General features: G+C 42.3%; 1 protein-coding gene across 2 annotated transcripts in view; it reads right to left on the bottom strand.

Moving 5' to 3' along the window:
* The window catches only part of LIN54 (lin-54 DREAM MuvB core complex component), an 84,115-nt gene that overhangs the window by 18,402 nt on the left and 40,910 nt on the right, over window positions 1-24,803 (bottom strand). For both annotated transcript variants that reach the window (XM_073597853.1, XM_073597854.1), the window contains 3 exons: window positions 14,928-15,125; window positions 11,813-11,904; window positions 7,720-7,791 (listed from right to left, as the gene is read on the bottom strand). In XM_073597853.1, coding sequence (XP_073453954.1) covers window positions 7,720-7,791; window positions 11,813-11,904; window positions 14,928-15,125 — 362 coding nt within the window. The remainder of the gene's footprint in view (window positions 1-7,719; window positions 7,792-11,812; window positions 11,905-14,927; window positions 15,126-24,803) is intronic.

Raw genomic sequence — 24,803 nt, 5'->3', positions numbered from 1 at the left:
CACGCTGAGCTGTCCATTTCAGCAGCAGGATGAACGGCGGCCCGAACGGCGGCCGGTCTCAGGCAAGTCCGCGGCTTCGGCCTACTCCCGGAGGTCCGTGGCCATCTTGGTCCACCTCTACACCCAGCCCCCATTAAGATAGCTGTGCCTGCCGCTGCCTAATTAAGGAAAAACCTCCTAGGGGACCTAGAACATACCTATCCCCTCATATACAGACTTCCTCTGGCCCCCAATACCCCTGAAGGAGCGGCGGCCACATTTAGGCAAAACTGAGGCTTCGGCCTACACACTGAGGCCGGCAGCCATCTTAGCACACTCACAGACCCGGCCTGTGCTGCACTTCTAATCTGCTGCCTTTTCAATTCTTTCTGGGGAAAAAAAAAAAAAAACTTTCCCTTTGGGGAACCCTCAAAATCTGCACTGTGCATCTAGGCTACTAGTACCCCAAACGGTACGGCAACCCAGTACGCACTTGTCACGTAGAGGCAGACTTTATTCCCGGGTACCTTGGGGGCTCTGTGACTCTAGCCAGCACCCTTTCCCTTCTCACAGGCTACTAAATCTGCTGTAACAATATTGGGGACCCATTTAGTAATTCACCGGACCCCCCAAGTATGTCACCAACCAAAGCACAGAAGGCAGCGGCGGTGAGACTTGACCAATACCGCCGACAAGACAAAGAAGATATGGAGGAAGATGGGGCCTCCGAGAAAGCAGAGGGGGGCGAACGAACAACGAGTGATACTGACAAATTACTTGAAGCAATCACCTTCTGTAGAACTTCCCTCACAGCACAAATTGAGGAAGTCAAGATGGATATTTCCCTTATTAGGCAAGACTTTCAAAAGCTCAGAGATAGAGTGAAGGAAGCTGAGACCAGGCTGAGCACAGTTGAAGACGCCATTCCACCTCTACAAACATCCTCAGACCGCGTACAAAGGCAAATACACCAACTCCTTACCAAACAAGATGACATGGAGAATAGGCTGAGATGATGTAATTTACGCCTGATCGGTCTGCCAGAGGGGACTGAGGGCAAGGACACAACCACGTTCCTCGAACAACTACTGATCAACACCTATGGGAGAGAGGCCTTTTCCCCTATGTTTGCGGTGGGGCGGGCACATCGTATGCCAGCCAGACCCCCGCCGCAGGGAGCCCCTCCTCGCACTTTCATAGCTGAACTCCTCAATTACAAAGATCGAGATACAGCCCTGAGGATGGCAAGAGAGAAAGGCAATATCCCAGTAGGGAATGTCAAAGTCGCCATTTTTCCAGATTTTTCAGCGGAGGTACAGCGCCGTCGGCAGAGCTTTACAGAGGCCAAGCGCAGGCTGAGGAATTTACAATACAAATACTCCATGCTCTTTCCAGCACGCCTCCGTATAGAACATGACGGATGTGCGTTCTTTTTTGAAGATCCTGCAGAAGTGATCTCCTGGTTGGAACGTCGCACCATTCCTGAAAGAGTTCATTGACCAGAGTTATATGACTGCATTGTTCCCTGCTGCTGTATGTAACCCTTTTTGTTGCCGCCTACTTGGGAATGTAAACCGTTCCTTACTACCCGCAAAAAAAGAAGGTTTGTGATGATATGGAATCATTTACAAACCAGCGCGTATATAAAATACAAGTTCTGGACCTTATAGTATGGGAGTCCACTTACTTTCCGGGGCTCCGGAAGAGCAGAAGTCCTACCAGCAACGTGCATCGTGCAGCGAGACTTTACCCCACACACCACTGGGAAGCAGCACTATGATCACTGGAATTTTTTCTGGAACATATTAGATACACTCAATTGGAAACAAGGAGATGGAGAAACCTTACTATATCTAGTACTAATACTATGGATGACATCTCTTACTCTACTCCAAACCCGGAGCCTTAGCCAGTTGTACTGCATTTCCTATGTAACCTCGAAGTTGGAATGTTTCCCAGTTGGATACAAGTTGAGGGAATATGCCTGCACCAGTTTGGGATAGTGTAGGGCGGGGGGGGGGTTCATCTGTTTATAATTTGGTTTAATTTGATTGTGCATACTGACTGCAGACAACAGGTAACGCTTCGAATGCTGTGCTCATGTGAGTGTTCATATGTAATATGTGCTATAGGTTTGATGCAACAAGATTTACATACTAGTAACCTATATGTTTCATACATAAAGAGTAAATTACTTAACATAACTGTTTTCTTAGATTCCAAAAGGTTCTATTTATGGCATCCCTAAAATTTCTTACATGGAATGTGAGGGGCATGCGCGAGAAATTTAAGCGCGCAGCAGTCTTCACATTCCTTAAGAAACAGCGTGCTCATGTGACAGTCTTGGTAGAGACGCATGTGGAGGGGAGCATCCAGATGGCACTCCGCCCACCATGGGTGGGATGGGCATACCATTCTACCCATACATCCCATTCCAGGGGAGTCTCAATCTTGATAGCCAAATCGGTTCATTTTGAGTTGTGTGAATTGTCCACTGATCCACAGGGGCGTTATATATTTATTCTAGCTAAATTATATGGAGAACCCATACTTATATTGGCTTTCTATGTACACCCCCATTTAACATCTCCATAATTAAAGAAGGATTTTCATTCATGACCCGCCACTCTGATATATCTGCAGTTTGGCTAGGAGATTTTAATACCACACTAAACCCGACCTTGGATAGACTACAGCTCACTCCGCTCACCCCTAATACTCCCAATGAAACTAGGTTTTCTAAGCTTATATCCACCTTCCACTTAACAGATACATGGCGTCACAAGTTCCCACAGACTAAATCATACTAGTGTTTCTCATCCTCTCACAATACCATGTCCCGCATAGACTACATATTAATTTCCCACAGATTAATATCAAGACTGTTGGAGGCGGTTTTCTGCCCCAGAACATTCTCGGATCATAGTCCTTACTGGATTACGTTAAGTATCCCCATAGAGAAAACCAACACGGTCTTGGCGTTTAAACCCATTTTGGCTCTCTCTTCTACCGGAGGATGATGAGCTCACGGATAAGTGGAAACTTTACTTTATAGAGAACGATGAGTCAGCATCACCCTCCGCAATATGGGACTCCTTTAAACTATTTGCTCGCTCCACGTTAATTAGTACTATTAATAAAATCAAGACAAACTTCCTCCAGTGCCCTCGGTAAGGCGTGGAGGATTTATCCTCTGCTGAAAAAGACTTTGCTACCACTCCAACCCCCGTAAATGCGGATCTGCTAAAATTACAAACCAGAGTAGTTACCCAGTTACAATACCAGAAAGCCAGACAAAAACTTTTTTTCTCCAGACAAAAAAATGTTTGAGTACGGGGAAAAGGCGGCAAGTTGTTGGCCTACTTAGTGCACAGTGAAGATAGGCCCCCTGTGGTGATCACACTGCATGGCACTGGAGGAGGACAAATAACAGACCCACCTAGTGTTACATCTATCTTCAGGGCTTTCTTTACTGACTTGTATAAAACAATAGCTCCTACTGAAACACAATCAATGTCCACCTTTCTTGAGAAGGTGGTTTTCCCACAGCTAACAGAGGAACAGATAGACCTATTAGAGGCACCCCTCACTACAGACGAAATTACAATTGCCATTGCCAGTTTTGCCAGGTCTAAATCCCCAGGATCAGACGGACTCCCAATTGAGTTTTATTCGCAATACAGCGAAATATTAACCCCTAAATTGTTAACCTTATACAATCACCTCTTCGAGACTGGGACTTTACCCCCATCTATGACAGAGGCAATAATAGTCCTCATTCCCAAACCAGGAAAAGATCCGGGATACCCGGAGTCCCATCGCCCAATATCCCTTTTACAGGTTGATATTAAAATACTCGCCAAAGTGCTATCTATTAGGCTTAATCAGGTTATTTTATCACTAATACATACAGATCAGGCAGGTTTTATGCCTGGTTGCAACACCTCGTTCAATCTCAGAAAACTTTATATGAACTTACAGGCTACACACGAGGAGGTTGGCACACGAGTTGTGGTAACTTTAGACACAGCAAAAGCCTTCGACTCGGTGGAGTGGAGGTATCTCTGGAGATGTCTAGAGGGTTATGGCTTTGGTCCGAAATTTATCAAATGGGTTCAATTGCTATACCAGGCACCCAGGGTGGTGGCTAATGGATGGTCATCTCGGACGTTTGACCTCAGCAGAGGTACGAGACAGGGCTGCCCCTTGTCCCCATTATTGTATGCCCTTGAGGCAGAACCCCTGGCGATATCCATTCGAATGAAGCCGGAGATTAGAGGCCTAAGACTGGGCTCTCTAATCGAAAAAATCAGCATGTATGCCGACAACACACTATTGTATTTAGCGGACTCAGGCCCATCTCTATATACCGCACTCCATACGATCGAACAATTTGGAATATTTTCGGGATTGAAAATCAATTGGGATAAGTCGCAAATTCTACCAATTGATAGCTTCCCACCCCCAGAATCCCAAGCTAGACTACCGCGCTTCAGAGAGTTGATGCTCTCAAATATTTAGGGATCCATATATCCAGATCCCCTGCAGATTACGTATCCCTAAACATAGACCCTCTCATTTCCATGGTTAAAAACAAAATCCGGGTTTGGTCCAAACTCCCACTTGGGACTTGGGGCCGCATAAATTTAATTAAAATGATCTTACTCCCTAAAATTCTGTATGTTCTATGGCACTCTCCGGTTTACCTACCCTTGAAGCACTTTAAAATCTCTAGAGTCCCTTCTTAAGCCATTCCTGTGGGGCGCTAACAGACATAAACTGGCATGGCAAACTCTCAAAAATCAGGCTGACCTCAGTGGCACAGCTCTCCCGGACTTTAACCTATATTACATTGCATCACAGTTGTCACAACTTTTTCATTTGGATAAAACGGATAGCGAGAGGTTTCTCACGCTCCTATGTCCAAGGTGGGCACAACAAACCAAGGACTCGATATACGCTATAGCATCAGGCTCAGGAGGGATGGAATTAGGGGACAATAGATTCTCTATGTTATATCACTACAGGAAAATTTGGGACTTGGCTACCTCTAAACTTGAAATCCCACAGTTCAATGATTACATGCCAGTATGGCACAACAAGAATCTTCCTGAATTCAACAAAATACAAGACACATTTATATGGTCCATACAGGGAATATTTTATCTGCACCACTTAATAAAAGACGGACATCTAAAAACTTTTGATTCACTTAAAGCAGAATTTACAATTCCGAATCAAATGTTCTTTAGATTCTTACAAGTCCGTCATGCGGCGAAATCACAGTTTCCTGATTCCCTCCCAAGCCCTACACCTAATATTCTAATGGCAGTAATTAAGAACACAGACCCACATGAATTGATTTCAGCTTTTTATAACATGCTCTTAACCCCTGTGTCTACTAGAATAGCATATGCTCTTAAACCAAGATGGGAAAGAGATGTGGGACCAATAGAGGATGAGGAGTGGGGCGAGGCACTGGAGTCTTGTAGGGAGGTGTCCCCCAAATTATCAGATCGCCTGTCGCAGCTTTGCATTCTTCATAGGGCATATCTCACACCCCTCAGAGTGGCAAGATATAAACGCACACAATCCACCACATGCCTGATGTGTGGGAAAGAGACTGGCACCTTTTTCCATCCGATATGGACACGTCCTAAGATTCAGGGTCTGTGGGAACAAATTGTGACATTCCTCCATGATACAATGGGCTCACCCCTAGCACTAGATCCAAAACAGTGTCTTTTAGGTATAATTCCAGATACAATTGACAAATACACAAAAACATTTCTCCATGAAACACTCTTTGCAGCAAGAAAGATTATAGCCAAAAAATGGATGAGACAGATGTCTCCTAAACTAGTGTAATGGAAGGTCGAAGTGAATAACACCCTGCCGTATAAGAAATGTATATATATTAATAGAGGCTGTCCTGCTAAGTACAATAAGATATGGGATCGTTGGCTCCAAGAATCTGATACCTGTGTATAATGCAACCAATTTTAGTTTGGAATGTTTCCTTGAAGATACATCTTGTTGCATAGTTACTAAAATTCTATGTATGATTACTGAATATTTTCGCAGAATGAACATAATGTACTATTCAGCATATGTATAGACTTTGGAATTATATATGTACATGTTGTCAAGTTTGTATGTTACAGCAAATATTACATGTATGCACCAGTTAATCAATAAAACATTGTTTGATAAATTTAAAAAAAGGCTCAACATGTAGCTGCTTGTGAGAAGCAGGCAAAATGGTGTCCGCACACGCACAGTCACAAATGGTGACATCACTACGCACATGCACCATGCCGATCCATCCCATTTGAACACCGCTACTGCGGTGTAGTGCTTTTTATAGAAATTTAGTCCAGCTAGCCCGATCTTCACCCAATGGTGGTTGGGCCTTTCATTGCCTTTGGGAACTATACTTCCCTTCGGGGGGGGGGGGGGGTGTTGATCACTGCCACAAACCTGCACCCCGACAACAATAAGGTCACATGGCAGTCTTTACCCTGGAGATTGTGCTCATAGGACCCAATGCCAACTGGCAACATTACAGGCCATCCTAGTTCATCTGTAGACACATATATCACCTAAGGACACAAGCTAAAAACTTAGGTTTAGCTAATCTGGGAGGGGTTATGCTTGGGTGGGGTCTTCCTGCCTTGTTTGGCCAGTGTCCATTCACCTCAAAGCAGCAGCAATAATGAAGTGTCCTGTGTCCTGTAATGTATGAGTAAAAAAATCTATTTTGCATGTGTAGCTCGGTGTACATTTTAAAGCATATTGCAAGAAAGAAAGTCAGAGCCCATATGGAAAAAAGACCTAGGGGTTTATGTATAAAACGTTCGCTGAGCCATATGACAAACATCCACACAAATTTGCCCTATTTTCTGCAAGAATGAGTCCTTACATTTAAAGAGCACCTGTCATTTCAGATCCATCATGGCAGCGCCTGTTAGCGGGCATCCACTCACCTGCTGCCGCCACATCCCTCACCTTGTTGTGTCACTGCCACATCAGCAGCCATCCCATTAAAGTGAATGGGACTGTCGGTGGGTCAAGGAGGAGCCGCTGCGGGACAGAGATGATAGTTGCTCTTTAAAAATTATGATTTAAATTGAGTTGATTTAAATCAAGCCTTTTTACTAGTAATTTAAATCATGATTTAAACCAAATCCACTCTGGTAAAAAAAAAACGTTAAAAAAAAAAAAAATCACTGTGCCAGAAGTTGGGCTTTAACACACTTACAGTACTTAAAGTAGGGGCATCATCAGTTATAAGTAAACCCCATTTTTAACAGGCACCATCTCATAAGAAACGGCAATGTTTACTCAACACCGCACTTGCATTTATGACTCATTCATAAACTACAGACTGCAGTGTCCCCTGAAATGTTCTCTGCAAAATGTTGCAAAGCAATTGGATAGATTGAGAGGCCAGTCACATTACTGACAGATCATGACTTGAATCTCCTCCTCACAGATTCTTTTATCCATTTGAATGAAGCTTTGCTACCTTTGGAATCCTAAAGCAAATGACTAAGCACATTTGTAAAGCATAGCGCTGCCCCTTGTATAGGCGTCGCAGCACTGCCATACGCCTGCCTTATAAACAGATCCCTGTGTTTTGTTTTCTTATAAAATATGATATAGATATCTTGTTTGCATAAATATGCAATATATGAAAATCAGCAGCTTCTGAACGAGTACAAAGAATAAAGTACTTACAGTTTCAGGCACAATGACTTCGTACAATTACATGGCTTTCTTGGGCGACTTGTTGATTCTGAAGAAATTATGCTATGAAGGTGAAAGACAAGAAATAATATACTTTTAAATTTCTCAGCTTTTAAACTAAACCGCAAAGATATATTTAGGGCTGAAACAACGAATCGATTAATCGACAACTAATCGATTATGAAATTAATCGATTACTATTTTCATAATCGATTAATCGGCCAGTAACATAATGGGGTTAAAGAAAAACTAAAATGAGGCCTTTATAGTACAAAAAAAGCAAATAATCGCTACTGTAAATATATTACTTACACAGTTCTACAGTAAAAAAAATGAACCCCTTACAGTAGTTATTATTTGCTTTTTGTTTGTACTCTAAAGGGCCAATTTTTGTTTTTTTAACCCCATTATGTTACTAAATGTCTTAGACCTGGTTCACGCCTATGTGTTTTTAGGTGCTTTTTGCAGAAACGCACTGCAGTTCATTTACATGGTTTCCTATGGGACACGTTCAAGCAAAACGGTGCTTTTTTGGTTCAATATACTTCAATAGAGAAGCTGCAGAAAAGCATGTAATGCGTTTTTGCAGCAATTTGTGCTTTTTAATCTGCCCAACAACAAATTGGCCAAAATAAAGCAAAATGCAAATCGCAGCAAAAACATGCACAAAAATCAAAACGCACAGCAAAAAGCACTGCAGAAACAGATCAAAAGCAAACTGCATAGGTGTGTACCGAGCCTTATGCTGGCCACACCGATCAATTTTCAGAAAAATATTTGTACATTCGCTGAATGAAAGAATGTTGTTTGAAATTTTCACTTGTTTTTAAGATGAATGTCATTTCTGAACGAAAACCACATACACTGTCTGAAAATTCCTTTGACCAAGTTTTGTATTTCCAAATTTTCCCGTCACTGTGGTTGAAAATGAACATCTCTTCTGTCTGTTATTCTCAGAGTGGATTTGATATTTTGCTCCCTAACCATATAGTTGGTTATTTATATTTACAACTGCATAAGGATATTTAAGAATAAATTACCTTTTTTTAAAACTACATATTAACTAAAATTATACACCACACTTTTTTTAAGGTTATTAACTGATTAATCGAAACAATAATCAGCCAACTAATCGATTATGAAAATAATCGTTAGTTGCAGCTCTAGATATATTTATCCTCAAAACCCTCACTGTGTAATGGGAATGTAAACAAGATCAAAGCAAATCTTCTAATTTGTGGTGTATAATTTGTTAACCACTTCAGTCTCCACAAAGTACCAGTACATCGCCAGGTTGAAGGGGTTTATACCAAGATGATGCCTGCAACTACAGGTACCATTCCGATAGCTTATTTTTAATTTTTTTTTTTTTCAGCGGGCGTTGCTCTTTCATGTAAAAGTAATCCTGGAATCTCATTAGCCATTGGATTGCTTTTACAAGAGGTGGAATGCCCACCCCCCTTCTTCCAGGTTCTGCCGGCTGACCATAGAGATGACAAGGGACCGGAAACGTCCTCCATCATTTCTAGGGTCTAAGCAACTGAAAGTGATGAGTATCTTGCCACTTCCTGTTTCGGTTTAATGTAAACAGGCCGTTACATGCCTGTGAAAGCACTGGATAAAACCGATCTTGGTTTGATCTGATGCTTTTAAGAGCAAAGGAGAGATTCTGGGTCTAGTAGACCCCAGATCTCTCAGTAGAGAGTACCTGTCAATGCCCATGATATCATGACCATGAATGTTGTTCATCTCCCCTGTGATAGCAATGTGGATAAAAATTTTTTTAGAGACAGTGTAAAAATAAAAATATTAAATAAAATCATTTGTTAAAGCGCCCCTGTCCCCCTGCGCAAAGGTAAAACGCACGCATCAGACCAGCACGCATATAAAAACAGTGGTCTAGTGATCACACCACACATATGAGGCTTCACCGCCAACATCAGAGCCTGAGCAATAATCTAGCACCAGGCCTTCTGTGTAAAATCTAAAATGGTAACCTGTAAAAGGCTTTAAAATTGTTGCCTACAGATAATTTAATGTACTGTAGTTTGACCCCGTTCCACGGGCGTGCAAAATTTTAAAGCATGACATGTTTGGCATGTATTTACTTGGCATAACATCATCTTTTATATTTTACCAAAAAGTTAGGTATTATATTGTGTCTGTGTGCACTAAAATTCATTAAAAGTAGTATTAATCCCAAAAGTAAACATTTATTATATTGCAGCTTACCAATTCTTAGGCTTCATGTACACTGGCCTATATTTACTGCGGCAGCGGAAAAAAGCAAAACACAGCAAAATCTATTCTTTCGTGTTCAGGAGAGGGAGATCGAAGCTCACGTAAACGCGGCAGCTCCTAAACTCTGCTAAAAGCCTATGCGTACATGGACACATAGGCTTTTATGGAACGGAGTTTAGAGTTAGCTTTGGCAAACAAACACTGAAAGCTCCAAAACTCAAGTTTAGCAGCTGCCACTGTAGGCTAGTGTATATGAAGCCTAAGATGTGATTGCTGAATTAGTTTCCTTTTTTAGGCTTTCTTCTATTTTCCTCTAGTGATCCTCTGGTGATCCAGCCAGCAAGTCTGTTTTTCAACAAAAAAGCTCTCCAGCAGAATGTATCAGTTTATGAGACAATTTACTAAACACTAGCAGGGGTAATTAAAATGATCAGCTTTTGTTTATTCATGTAAAACTGTTATCCCAAAAGGGAAAAAACTGTTTGCAGTAACTGCTTAAAGAGTGTGAGCTGGAGTTTTGGCTTCGATTTATTAGTGGTTTCAAATCTACTAGTACATCTAACACTACTCACCCACCCCAGACTAACAATGCTGCCATCTGCTTTGTCTTGCATGCTCATTTCTCCAGAGTTGTGTCTTACTAACACAGGAGGTGTGTTACTGGCCAGATCACCAGGTGAAAACAGAGGGGAAAAAAGCCTGAAAAAAGAAAACTGAGGCAGCAACCACATCTAATGACTGGTACGCTGCAATATATTACATTTTTGGTTTTGGGCTTATTACCGCTTTAAAGTATATTTTTCCCCTAAAAAATTGTGTTTGGAAAACCGCTGAGCAAATACCACATGACATAAAGAATTGAAACACCCACCATTTTATTCTCTAGGTTCTCTACTTAAATATATAGAATGTTTGGAGGTTCCATGTAATTTTCTAGCAAAAAAAAAAAAAAAAAGGTAGATTTTTACATATATGTGAGAAGTGAGAGAATTGGCCGGGGGGCTGAAGTGGTTAAAGAAGTGCGGGAATCCAAAAAAACAAAAAAAAAAAAAAAAAAACAAAAAACACCATACATACTCACCTACCTACTGTGGTCGGTAAGCTAAGCTCGAGAATCACATGACCGCTGATCACTCAGTTCTCGGGTCCGCTCTAAGCAGAGAGTGGTGACTATCAGTCACCACTCTGTGCTCTGCCCCTCTAGTGCTCCCTGGAGCGCCGGGCAGGAGAGGGGGGGCGGTGGCAGATGGCTCAGGCTCTCTGCAGCGCACTGAGAGGCGGAACCAGCTGCCAGTCAGGTATCTGGGTGGATCCTGACATTGTTGGAATCCCTCCAGAGTCTGTAAAGGCTCCTATTATGCCATTTGACAGAAGGCTTTAGCCTGCTGTTGGTTGATTCTGGGTCACGGGACAGCACAAGTGCAGTCCTGTGATCCACAAGAGAAATATGGTCAAAAGAGCTTTGGCCATATTTTTCTTTTAAGCAACTTAAGCTTTCAAGGATCTGGGCCTCCCCCCTAACCCCAAGCACTATGCGGCAGATGGTGTTGTCATTGGGAAACTTCAGTTACTGAAGTTGTTTTTTGCAAAGCAATCCAGGATTTGGAGTTCTACAGAGTATATAAACATATATGCAGGCACTTTCAAGTACTTCACATAACGGTTACCAATTAAGCAACCTTAACATAAAGATTCACTTTCAGCATTACTTGAATAATTCATTAACAGCAAAACATACAAATGTATATGCTACCTATTTTATATCATAAAAGCTTGCTTACAGAATGTCCAATCCCTTAAAAATCTACTGGTTTAAAGATGACAAAACTAAAATTATACTCACCCATTTAGTGGTCCACGGGGCTGATTCTGTGAGCTCTGAGTAGCAGATAAACCTGCATTGCTTGCTATGGAAACATATGAAGACTGCTGCAACTGTACAAAAGGCAACATAAAATAAAATTAAGTGATATATACAAACAAAAGTTTTAAAACTATACTTAACAGATTAGTAAATTATGCAGCTGAGCCATACAAACATTTGTAAGTGAAAACACAAACAGGCTGTTATAGTAAATCCATACTGAAACCACATAAGCAATGAGAAATACAATGCCCAACTTTGAAACTTTACCAATTATATACAATTGGTTGTTGTAACTTCTGCAGATCTTGTGGAACTAAATCTCAACATCCTGTAAACACAAGAAGTGAGAGTAATCTTCCTTATGGGGACAAAAAAATTCTAACCCTTCCCTACTCTGATCAAAACCAAGAGCTAGAGCTGGGCGCCAATTATTTAATTAGACTGCATGAAATGTTTGGTGGAATTGTAAACCCTTAAGTCACAAAATGTTATGCTATGGATTCTTTTAGATGAATAGTGTCTAGAATGCTTTAAACAATGGAAGAACCAGTATCATCAAGCAATGAAAGGATACAAATAAGCAAGTTATGCCCCCTTAAGTACTACCATGCTAAATTTTAAAGTATGACTGCGGTGTCACTTTACATGGTGAACCTGACGAACTCCAGCCACAAGGTGTTTATTGCTGTATGTACCTTCCATTTTGTTCTGGTGACCACAGGCAGTGAGGAAAATCTCCCTACAGGCACATACACTGCAATGAATCCTAAGTGCCGGTTCACACTAGACGCGGCACGACTTGCAGGTCGCCTCACCAAGGCAACCTGCACACGACTGCCGGGGCGACTTGCAAGACGACTTCTGTATAGAAGTCTATGCAAGTCGCCCCCAAAGTAGTACAGGAACCTTTCTTCTAAGTCGGAGCGACTTGCGTTGCTCCGATTAGAACGGTTCCATTGTACAGAACGGGAGGCGACTTGTCAGGCGGCTAGGTCGCCTGTAAAGTCGCTCCCGTGTGAACCGAGCCTAAGGCCTCATGTACACTGCTGCTGCTAAACGGAAGTTTAGGAGCAGTTGGGTTTTTTTTTTTTTTTTTTAACTGCCCCTGAACTCTCCTCTGTTATCATATCTGTCCATGTACACAGGGTCGTTTACAGTAGTTTCTAGGCAGTTGAATTTAGAGGCATTTTTTGGAATGCAAAAAAATGCGTTCAGAAGCTGAGTTTACAGGCATTTCAAGCTCTAAACGCATCTAAACACGGTAACTCGCGTTTAGCCGCATTTCGTTTACAGGCGTTTTTCATTTTTGGCTATTTGAAAAAAAAAAAATAAAAAAAAAAAAATATATATATATATATATATATATATATATAAATTTTTTTTTTAAAACGCTTCTAAACGCAAACGCTGCAAAACGTCAGTTACTTATCTGTCATGTTCAGGAGAAGCTGTAAAAACGTCCCCGTGTACATGAAGCCTAAGGCCTCATGTACACGAGACGCCAGTGCAAACTCTGCTGAACACGTTTGTAAAAGCTGAAACCGGCGTTTAGAAACGCCTGTTTTGCCGCGTTTGCGTCTAGAAGCGTCTGCAGAGCAGAAAATAACATTTTGCGACCCAACTTTGGGGCCACATATCTCGGGGCCACTTGGAGCTAGGAACCCCAAATTTGGGGTAACACAGTTGACCTAGCACTATAACATATCCATATTTGGGGTTCCTAGCACTAAGTGGCCCCGAGATAAGGGGCCCCAAAGTCGGGTCGCAAAATGTCAAGCACTTCTGCAGCAGAGAATGACATTTTGTGAGCCGACTTTGGGGCCAAATATCTCAGGGCCACTTAGTGCTAGGAACCCCAAATGTGGATATGTTATAGTGCTAGTCCAACTGTGTTAGCACACCAAATTTTGGGCTCCAAGTGGCCCCGAGATATGTGGCCCCAAAGTCGGGTTGTAAAAAACACTTATAAATGCAAACGCGGCTAAACGCGGTGCCGGCATTTAGCTGCGATTGGTGTCTGAAACGTGGAAAACTTTTGCGTCTGAACCCATTTTTTTGCTTCTGGAAAAACGAGGTTAAACGCAACTGCCTAAAAACGCTAAAAAAACGAGACTGTGTACATGGACACATAGGATAACATTGAATGGGTTCAGGGGCAGTTGAAAAAAAAGTGTCCAACTGCCTCTGAACACGAGTTTAACAGCGTCTCGTGTGCATGAGGCCTAACACGGTTTGTAATTTTCTCATTTAAAGCATGTTACCCCAACATTACATATTCCTGATGTGAATCCACCAGCTCCGTGATGTCGTAATGGAGGAGTGGAAGAGGACTCCAGTGGCAATCTGTGAAGCTCTGGTGAACTCCATGCCCAAGAGAATTAAGGCAGTGCTGGAAAATAATGGTGGCCACACAAAATATTGACACTTTGGCCCAATTTGCACATTTTCACTTAGGGGTGTACTCACTTTTGTTGCCAGCGGTTTAGACATTAATGGCTGTGTGTTGAGTTATTTTGAGGGGGCAGCAAATTTACACTGTTATACAAGCTGTACACTCACTACTTTGTAGCAAAGTGTCATTTCATCAGTGTTGTCACATGAAAAGATATATCAAAATATTTACAAAAATGTGACGGTGTACTCACTTTTGTGAGATACTATATATATATATATATATATATATATATATATATATATATATACATATACACATACACACACACACACACACTGTACATACACAGAGGTTTTGAGTTTCATTTCTATTTTAAACTGAATAGGTTTTTTTTTTTTACAAGGTAAGGGTTTCACCTATAAGAATAGAACACAACGTTCAAAAAATGGCTTCTTTACTAATTAAATACGTACAGGTAAAGGAAGACAAAAATGCACAGCTGCAGGACAGCCGGTAAATGCAAAACGTCAGTAATAGTTGCTCCCAAGAGTTGTTTTATTTCTACATAATAATCCCACAATAACAGTGGGGACAAAAGTACATTATAGCCCTGAATGTGTTTTTTTTTTTAATGACTGAACATGAGCTGTGGCCCAGATTGGGAGAGGTTGAAGAAACTGTTTCCTAATAACTAACCTGAGTCACATATTGAGCGGGTAGGACGGCATAGCCAACGTTTCCAGTTCCTGGAGCAGGTGTCAGAACAGTACCTGGAGGAAGATTAGTGAGGTTGGGCTGAATTTGTGCCAATGGTGTAGCAGGCATGAGAAGTCGCTGCTGTGGTTGACTGGTGGTCACTATCTGTGAAGGTGCATTTATTGGTTTTGGGGCCACCTAAAAAGAGAAAGAAATTAATAGGAACATATACACCACTAATAACTTTAGGTGGAAAATATTGATGTAAAGTCTTTGTCAAAATGTTTAAGTAGTCCAGTAGTGGTCAACTTTCTTGACTCAGGGGGCCCCAACCACCAAAAGGGCCAACAATTTAATTCAGTAAACACTCATCAGAAACAGCAGACACACAACAGGATATGGTTAAAAAAAAAAAAAAAACTATGGGCATAGAAGAGATGGTCAGAGATTGCAGATGTGATACAGGAAAACGACTTTGGACATAACACAAGACATGGTCAGGGTTGCGGACATGCTCCAGGAGACTGTGAACATGCCATAGTTGTTGTTAGAGACTGGGGAAATGCTTCCTGAGACAATCAATCAGACTAGAGACAAATTTCATGAGGCTGCTAGAAATCACTATTATAACAGGGCAATAGGAAAACAAAATTATTGTCTGCAGGGCACACAAAAAGTGCCAAAGGGCCTCGTGTGGCCCCCAGCTGCAGGTGGGGCACCAGGGGTTTAACCTGTTCCCAATAAAAGTTTATTACTTTTAACACTTCTATTTTAAAGCAAAGCACTTTCAAGGGCAACTGCACATATCTATGTTTAAATATAATGTAGTAATAAATAAGTACAGCAATAATGGTGTCCATATAGCTATAGTGCAAGAGGAGTGTTACATAGTTAGGCTAGGTTCACACTTGTGCAGGTGGTTGTGGGTGAGGGAATCACACCTGTTCCTGCACCTAAAACACACTGCTCTTTTATAGACACACAGGGCTGCCATTCATCCTTAATGGTGAACCCACACATCTAAACACACAGTGAGTTTGCTGGAAATCGCATGGTGTAAAAGCGCCATGCAGTTTCATTGCGGCTGCGATTTTAAAAAGAAGCAGGGGAGCTTTTTTTCTGCGTTTTCCACAGGTACAGGAGCCCATTCAAATGAATAAGCTGCTGTGCCTGTGCAAATGCGGGTCGCACTAAAATGCATAGGTGTAAACCAAGCCCCAAACTGATTAAAGGCACATGTCCATTCAGTTCAAATGAAGGCAAAGATCAATAAATAAAAAAATTGCATCGTAGAAATCCTAAACATGCTGATAAACTATATCATGGTACATTTTTTTTTCAGCAGAGAAAAAAAGTCCTTCTGGATCCCCTAAGGCAATCACTCAATGGATCACCAATCCAGAGTGGTATTTTGTTATAAATATTGAAGGCAGCTATTTTTTTCCACATTCAAAAACATTCGGCTTTTTTTTCTAGAACAATTTTCAGATTTGGCTCGAACTAGCTACTGTGGACGCCCATTGCCCTTTCTGTATGCAGGGGTTAAACCTCTTTATGCCCTTGTCATTTGCAAAGCCTTTAAAGTGATCAACCTTTCACAGAGTTTGAAATATGGACCGTTCGTGTATTTATACAAGGTGATCAAATCCCTCTTTTAACCACTTGAGCCCCGGACCATTATGCTGCCTAAGGACCAGAGGTCTTTTTCCAGTTTGGCACTGCGTCGCTTTAACTGCTAATTGCGCGGTCATGCAATGCTGTACCCAAACGAAATTTGCGTCCTTTTCTTCCCACAAATAGAGCTTTCTTTTGATGGTATTTGATCACCTCTGCGGTTTTTATTTTTTGCGCTATAAACGGAAAAAGACCGAAAATTTTGAAAAAAATGATATTTTCTACTTTTTGTTATAAAAAAAATCCAATAAACTCAATTTTAGTCATATATTTAGGCCAAAATGTATTCGGCCACATGTCTTTGGTAAAAAAAATGTCAATAAGCGTATATTTATTGGTTTACGCAAAAGTTATAGCGCCTACAAACTAGGGTACATTTTCTGTAATTTACACAGCTTTTAGTTTATGACTGCCTATGTCATTTCTTGAGGTGCTAAAATGGCAGGGCAGTACAAAACCCCCCCAAGTGACCCCGTTTTGGAAAGTAGACACCCCAAGGAAATTGCTGAGAGGCATGTTGAACCCATTGAATATTTATTTTTTTTGTCCCAAGTGATTGAATAATGACAAAAAAAAAAAAAAAAAAATATTTACAAAAAGTTGTCACTAAATGATATATTGCTCACACAGGCCATGGGCCTATGTGGAATTGCACCCCAAAATACATTCAGCTGCTTCTCCTGAGTATGGGGATACCACATGTGTGGGACTTTTTGGGAGCCTAGCCGCGTACGGGGCCCCGAAAACCAATCACCACCTTCAGGATTTCTAAGGGTGTAAATTTTTGATTTTACTCCTCACTACTTATCACAGTTTCGGAGGCCATGGAATGCCCAGGTGGCACAAAACCCCCCAAAATGACCCCATTTTGGAAAGTAGACACCCCAAGCTATTTGCTGAGAGGCATATTGAGTCCATGGAATATTTTATATTTTGACACAAGTTGTGGGAAAGTGACACTTTTTTTTTTTTTTTTTTTTGCATAAAGTTGTCACTAAATGATATATTGCTCACACAGGCCATGGGCATATGTGGAATTGCACCCCAAAATACATTTAGCTGCTTCTCCTGAGTATGGGGATACCACATGTGTGGGACTTTTTGGGAGACTAGCCGCGTACGGGGCCCCAAAATCCAATCACCGCCTTCAGGATTTCTAAGGGTGAAAATTTTTGATTTCACTCTTCACTGCCTATCACAGTTTCGGAGGCCATGGAATGCCCAGGTGGCACAAAACCCCCCCAAATGACCCCATTTTGGAAAGTAGACACCCCAAGCTATTTGCTGAGAGGCATGGTGAGTATTTTGCAGCTCTCATTTGTTTTTGAAAATGAAGAAAGACAAGAAAAAACTTTTTTTTTTTTCTTTTTTCAATTTTCAAAACTTTGTGACAAAAAGTGAGGTCTGCAAAATACTCACTATACCTCTCAGCAAATAGCTTGGGGTGTCTACTTTCCAAAATGGGGTCATTTGGGGGGGTTTGTGCCACCTGGGCTTTCCATGGCCTCCGAAACTGTGATAGGCAGTGAAGAGTGAAATCAAAAATTCACGCCCTTAGAAAGCCTGAAGGCGGTGCTTGGTTTTCGGGGTCCCGTACGTGGCTAGGCTCCCAAAAAGTCTCACACATGTGGTATCCCCGTACTCAGGAGAAGCAACAGAATGTATTTTGGGGTGTAATTTCACATATTCCCATGGCATGTTTGAGCAATATATCATTTAGTGACAACTTTGTGCAAAAAAAAAAAAAAAAAATGTGTCTCTTTCCCGCAACTTGTGTCGCAATATAAAATATTCCATGGACTCGACATGCCTCTCAGCAAATAGCTTGGGGTGTCTACTTTCCAAAATGGGGTCATTTGGGGGGGTTTTGAACTGTCCTGGCATTTTATGCACAACATTTAGAAGCTTATGTCACACATCACCCACTCTTCTAACCACTTGAAGACAAAGCCCTTTCTGACACTTATTGTTTACATGAAAAAGTTTTTTTTTTTTTGCAAAAAAATTACTTTGAACCCCCAAACATTACATTTTTTTTAAAGCAAATGCCCTACAGATTAAAATGGTGGGTGTTTCATTTTTTTTTTTCACACAGTATTTGTGCAGCGATTTTTCAAACGCATTTTTTGGGGAAAAAACACACTTTTTTAAATTTTAATGCACTAAAACACACTATATTGCCCAAATGTTTGATGAAATAAAAAAGATGATCTTAGGCCGAGTACATGGATACCAAACATGACATGCTTTAAAATTGCGCACAAACGTGCAGTGGCAACAAAATAAATACATTTTTAAAAGCCTTTAAAAGCCTTTACAGGTTACCACTTTAGATCTACAGAGGAGGTCTACTGCAAAAATTACTGCCCTCGATCTGACCTTCGCGGTGATACCTCACATGCATGGTGCAATTGCTGTTTACGTTTGACGACAGACCGCCGATTGCGTTCGCCTTAGCGCGAGAGCAGGGGGCGACAGGGGTGCTTTTTTTTTTTTTTTTTTTTTTTTTTTTTTTTTTTTTTTCTTTATTATTTTTCTGCTTTTTTTATCTTATTTTTAAACTGTTCCTTTCATATTTTTTTTTTTAATCATTTTTATTGTTATCTCGGGGAATGTAAATATCCCCTATGATAGCAATAGGTAGTGACAGGTACTCTTTTTTGAAAAAATTGGGGTCTATTAGACCCTAGATTTCTCCTCTGCCCTCAAAGCATCTGACCACACCAAGATCGGTGTGATAAAATGCTTCCCCAATTTCCCAATGGCGCTATTTACATCCGGCGAAATCTAAGTCATAAAATGCTCGTAGCTTCCGGTTTCTTAGGCCATAGAGATGTTTGGAGCCACTCTGGTCTCTGATCAGCTCTATGGTCAGCTGGCTGAATCACCGGCTGCATTCTCAGGTTCCCTGTTGAGACAGGAGAGCCAGAGAAAAACACGGAAGACGGTGGGGGGGCATTCCCTCCCACAGCTTGTAAAAGCAGTCTAGAGGCTAATTAGCCGCTAGGATTGCTTTTACATGAAAGCCGACCGCTGGCTGAAAAGAATGATACCAAGATGATACCTAAATCTGCAGGCATCATTCTGGTATAACCACTCAAAGTCGTGAATGGCGTACCTGAAGACAAAAAAATGGTTAACAATAAAGCACAGTAAACGGTAAAGTATAAAAAATTGCATACCTGAAAAGCAAACATGATAAAACATAATACCAATAAAACATTGCAGAATAGAATACAGTAAAAAAGAGCAGAACAATAGAGAGAGAATAGAGAGAGAGAGAACAATAAAACGACAACTATTTTTTTTTTTATTTTATATATATATATATTTTTTTTTGACACTTTTTTTGTAACTAACTTTTGTAACTGTAACCGGTTCCAGGTTCGGGTCTCACAAAATGCGATGGCATCTTGGGAGACCCTGTGAAAGTGTGTCTAGTCTGTGCAATGCTGTACCCTACGCTAATACTCAACTAGTGCATGGTAGCGTTCAAAACATTCACCAATGCAAAGACCAGGATTGTCAGGACAGGAGGGACAATAATAGCGGGTGTCACGCCTATATCCGCGCTTGCTGCAGACACAACATCTTTTTTGGGGGTTCGTTGGGTAGGGGTACTCGGGAGGACATAAAGAAAATGCCTCTCATGCAGCCGACTGCATTTGATTGGGGATGTGAATGGGGGAAGTACGGGCGCTGCAGAAGCGGTGGGTTCCCAATTAGGATTGGCGAATGCAGCAGGAAGGGCACTATGGGCACGACGGGCCTGTGTTTGTCTTTTTGGTGGCAGCGGGACACTACTTGTGCTTGTCACCTCACCAGCTTGAACTGCACTTATGGGACTCGCCACGTCACCAAGTGTTGCTGCAGTGCTGGTTTGACTACGACCGGGGTGTACTAGGCCGCTGGTGCTTGCCAGTTCACCAAAACGCTACCAAAAAAACTGTTAGCGATCGCAGGGATCAAGGCCTGACTCTGCGAACGCTGCAGTTATGCGTTTAGTGTTTTGTAAGTGTCAGTGATCAATCGATACTGCACTTGGGTGGGCTGGGCTGGGCCGGGCGGAGGGGCAAAACGCAGGTGCTAGCAGGTATCTGGGCTGATCCCGCTAACACTGCGTTTTTGGGAACCCTAAACTGCTGGGGACGCTAGTATAGATCTGATCGGATCAGATATTGATCCGATCAGATACTATACCACTAAGGGAGGTGTACGGTGCGTGCGTGGGTGTTAGCGCTACTGGCGCTAACCTGACGCTGCCTGGTGCTTGCTTGCCAGTTCACCAAAATGCTACCAAAAAAACTGTTAGCGATCGCAGGGATCAGGCCTGACTCTGCGAACGCTGCAGTTATGCATTTAGTGTTTTGTAAGTGACAGCGATCGATCGATACTGCACTTGGGTGGGCCGGGCGGAGGGGCAAAACGCAGGTGCTAGCGGGTATCTGGGCTGATCCCGCTAACACTGCGTTTTTGGGAACCCTAAACTGCTGGGGACGCTAGTATAGATCTGATCGGATCAGATATTGATCCGATCAGATACTATACCACTAAGGGAGGCGTATGCTGCGTGCGTGGGTGTTAGCGGTACTGGCGCTAATCTGACGCTGCCTGGGGCGACGCATATCACCGCCGGGCGATCAGGGGGCTAAACCTTTATTCGGTAATAAACGGCGGGTGCCCTGACACTATAAAAAATAAACGAACTAACCAGCGTCAACCGTAACGTTTATACGGTGATCAGTGGTGAAAGGGTTAACTAGGGGGCAATCAAGGGGTTAAAACATTTATTAGATAGTATATGGGGGTCCCTGACACTATAAAACGCTGACGGCGAACCTAAATATTTACGTCCCTAACTAGCGTCACCAGTGACACTAATACAGCGATCAGAAAAATGATCGCTTAGCAACACTGGTGACAGGGGGTGATCAAGGGGTTAAAACTTTATTAGGGGGGGTTAGGGGGGTACCCTAGACCTAAAGGGGGTAATACTAACTGTCCCAACACTGTAACTGTCACAAACTGACACTATGCAGTAATCAGAAAAAAAAAAAAAAACCTGCTGGTGTCAGTTTGTGACAGGGGGGGGGGGGGTGATTGGGGGGGGATCGGGGGGCGATCGGGGGGGGGGGGGGGGGGATCGGGGTGTTTTGTGTGCCTGGCATGTTCTACTGTGTGTGTGTGTGTGTTGTGCACTCACATTGATGTCTTCTCCCCTCGGCGCTGGAACGGAATACCGAGCCGAGGGGAGATGACATCATTTCCTTTGCTGCTGTTTAGCATACAGCAGCAAAGGAATGTTCCCATTGGCCGGCGGCGATCGCGAGGGGGGGGCCACGAACGGATGGCCTCCCCCTCATCTCGGATCGCCGGGGAACAGAACGGGACCGCCTCGGGCACCGGGGGGGGGTCCGATCGGACCCCCCACCCGCGGAAGGCAAATCACGTACATGTACGTGATTTTGCCTGCCCGTGCCGCTTTGCCGACGTAAATCGGCGTTAGGCGGTCCTTAAGTGGTTAAACACCTCATCAACAGGGACAATTAGCATGATTTTGTTTTGTTTATATATTGCCCATGCACTTCTACAAGGCTCATTAGTTGCTGCAAACTTACATCAGATCCATAATGTGAGCCTACAGGTAATATCAATGTCTAACTAGTAGAAAAAGAGATATAAAGTTGCTAAACAGAATGTTGGGGAACTGGAAAAAGTGCAGAGAAGGGCAATTAAATTAACCACTTCAATACTGGGCACTTTTAGCCCCTTCCTGCCCAGACCAATTTTCAGCGCTGTCACACTTTGAATGACAATTGTGTGGTCATGCTACACTGTCCCCACAAATAGAGCTTTCTTTTGGTGGTATTTGATCACCGCTGGGTTTTTTATTTTTTTGCTAAATGAAAAAAAAAAAAAAAATAGGATTTTTCCTACAGCTTACCTGAAAAATCCTTTTCTTGGAGTACATCACAGGACACAGAGCAGCCATAGTAATTACTATCTGGGTCATACGCCACCTATAGGTGAATGGACACTGGCACACCTAATAGACATGAAGTCCCCCTCTATCTAATCCCTCCCCATACAGGAAGTACCTCAGTTTTGTAGCAAAGCAATGAATATCCCAGTAAAGAGGGGAGGGACCTCTGTGTCCCGTGATGTACTCCTAGAAAAGGATTTTACAGGTAAGCTGTAGGAAAAATCCTATTTTCTTCATCGTACATCATGGGACACAGAGCAGCCATAGTAATTACTATCTGGGACATCCAAAAGCAAAGTCCCTGAGGGGAGGGAGACACCATCATAGAAACTGCCATCAAAGAAGGACCTACTCTGCCATTTGTAATACGCTGAGGCCAAAGGCAGTAACTTCTGCATGATTGACATCAACCTGGTAAAAAGCCTGTAGATGTATAAACAAAAAGACCAAATAGTGGTCTTGTACACCTGGGCCACTGACATCCAATGATGGATGGCCCAAGAAACTCCCACACCTGGCAGAGAATCTCTCCCCAGAAAAAAAAAAGGTTTTTGCCATTTAAACCATAGGCATCATTGATAAACTGCCAGATCCACTGCTAAATATTCAACCTGGATGCCACCTGCACTTCCTGGGCTCTTCTGGCAGTTCAAACCAGGATTCCCGACTTATGACGACAACTCAAGTAGATCCTGAGCGTCTGAACTACCTCTAGAGTAGGTAGTGATCTTTCTCCTGCCGACTGTGGATAAGGAGAAAAATAAAAGGCAAGACACTGTCCTGATTCAAGTGAAAAACTAGAAACCACTTTAAGCAATACAAATGGATGAGGACGCAACATCACCTTATGATGCGAGACCAAGAATGGCTCCTTGCATGAAAGAGCCACCAACTCTGACACTCCACTTCGTGAAGTGATAGCAACCGAAGAAGCCACCTTCTGAGATAAAAGCACCGACAGAATGCCCTGATCGGTGTAAAAAGTGGCCTCTGCCATAATTCAAGTCCCAAGGACACAAGAATGGCCTGACAGGTGGGACTGTTACATGCTGTATGGAGGTATGAAACAAAGGAGTGAGAAACAACAGCCACTGGAAAAAAAATGGATAGGGACGAACTATGACCCTTAACGGTACTTACGGCCAAACTCCTTTCCTCTACCGACTGGAAAAAAAAAAAGAAAATCTCCCACACGCAGATTTCTGCAGGTGCCACTTCCTGGCTTCACCCCAGGCGAAAAAATATTTCAAGTCTTGTAACTGAAGTTCCCCGAAGCTGGCTTCCAGGGGCTCAACAGTGCTGAGATACAGGACTCAAAACCATCAGGTCCCGCTGGACTGGGAGTGTCCAAAGGAGCAACCCCCGCAAGACTCGCTATGCCTGTGTACCAGGCGCCCCTGGGCTAATTAGGCCAACACTAATATCAGTGTTACCACCTTACGGATTCTTCACAAAAGATGTGGCAGAATCCAAAACGGGGGAAAAAAAAAAAACGTCAAATAAGGGAGAACCAGACCTTGAGACGTTACCAGTACATGTACCCTTTTCGGCAGTGGGACTCTTGTCCCGGACACACCTGTTCCAAACTGTTGTAGAACTTGTAATCTAGATTCCCCCTTGCCACTATGCTATCCCTAGAATATGTATTGGCAATAGAGACAGCACTTGCACTGTCCCAGACAGAATGTGGTACACCTCCCTCAGTCGCATGACCTCTGGTGCCACCCTAGTGGTTGAGAGATATATATATATATATATATATATATATATATATATATATATATATATATATATATATATATATATGCCTGCAGAGGCATTTTCAGGTTGAACTTACAAAATTCCAAGCTATTGGACAGTATTCTCTCCTGTGGAGATCAAGCCCACTGAACTGTAGCCAGCCTCAAGTCAACTTAGAGAGACTGGCATCAGTGGTAATTATTTTCCAAATTCCTGAAAAGGAAGAATATCAAGCACCAATTTTTGCTCTGCAACATCCCGGAAACAGAGAAAATATAAATAACACTGCGCTAACCCAATGTGAAAAGCAGCTACATAAAATATGACCAATATTGTAAACAGAAGTAAAAGTGAAATGCAGCGCTAAAAATGATAACCAATGGTAAAAGGCACATCAGACATGGTGACCATTACCAAAATATACATAGCTGAAACACATGAAGCATAATACCAAGAAATTGAATATTAGACGGGATATA

This window comes from Aquarana catesbeiana, linkage group LG01 (genome assembly GCF_042186555.1).
Source record: "Aquarana catesbeiana isolate 2022-GZ linkage group LG01, ASM4218655v1, whole genome shotgun sequence".
Taxonomy (NCBI): domain Eukaryota; kingdom Metazoa; phylum Chordata; class Amphibia; order Anura; family Ranidae; genus Aquarana; species Aquarana catesbeiana.
The sequence above is the reverse complement of the archived record's forward strand: the minus strand, read 5'-3'. Positions and strand labels throughout refer to the sequence as shown.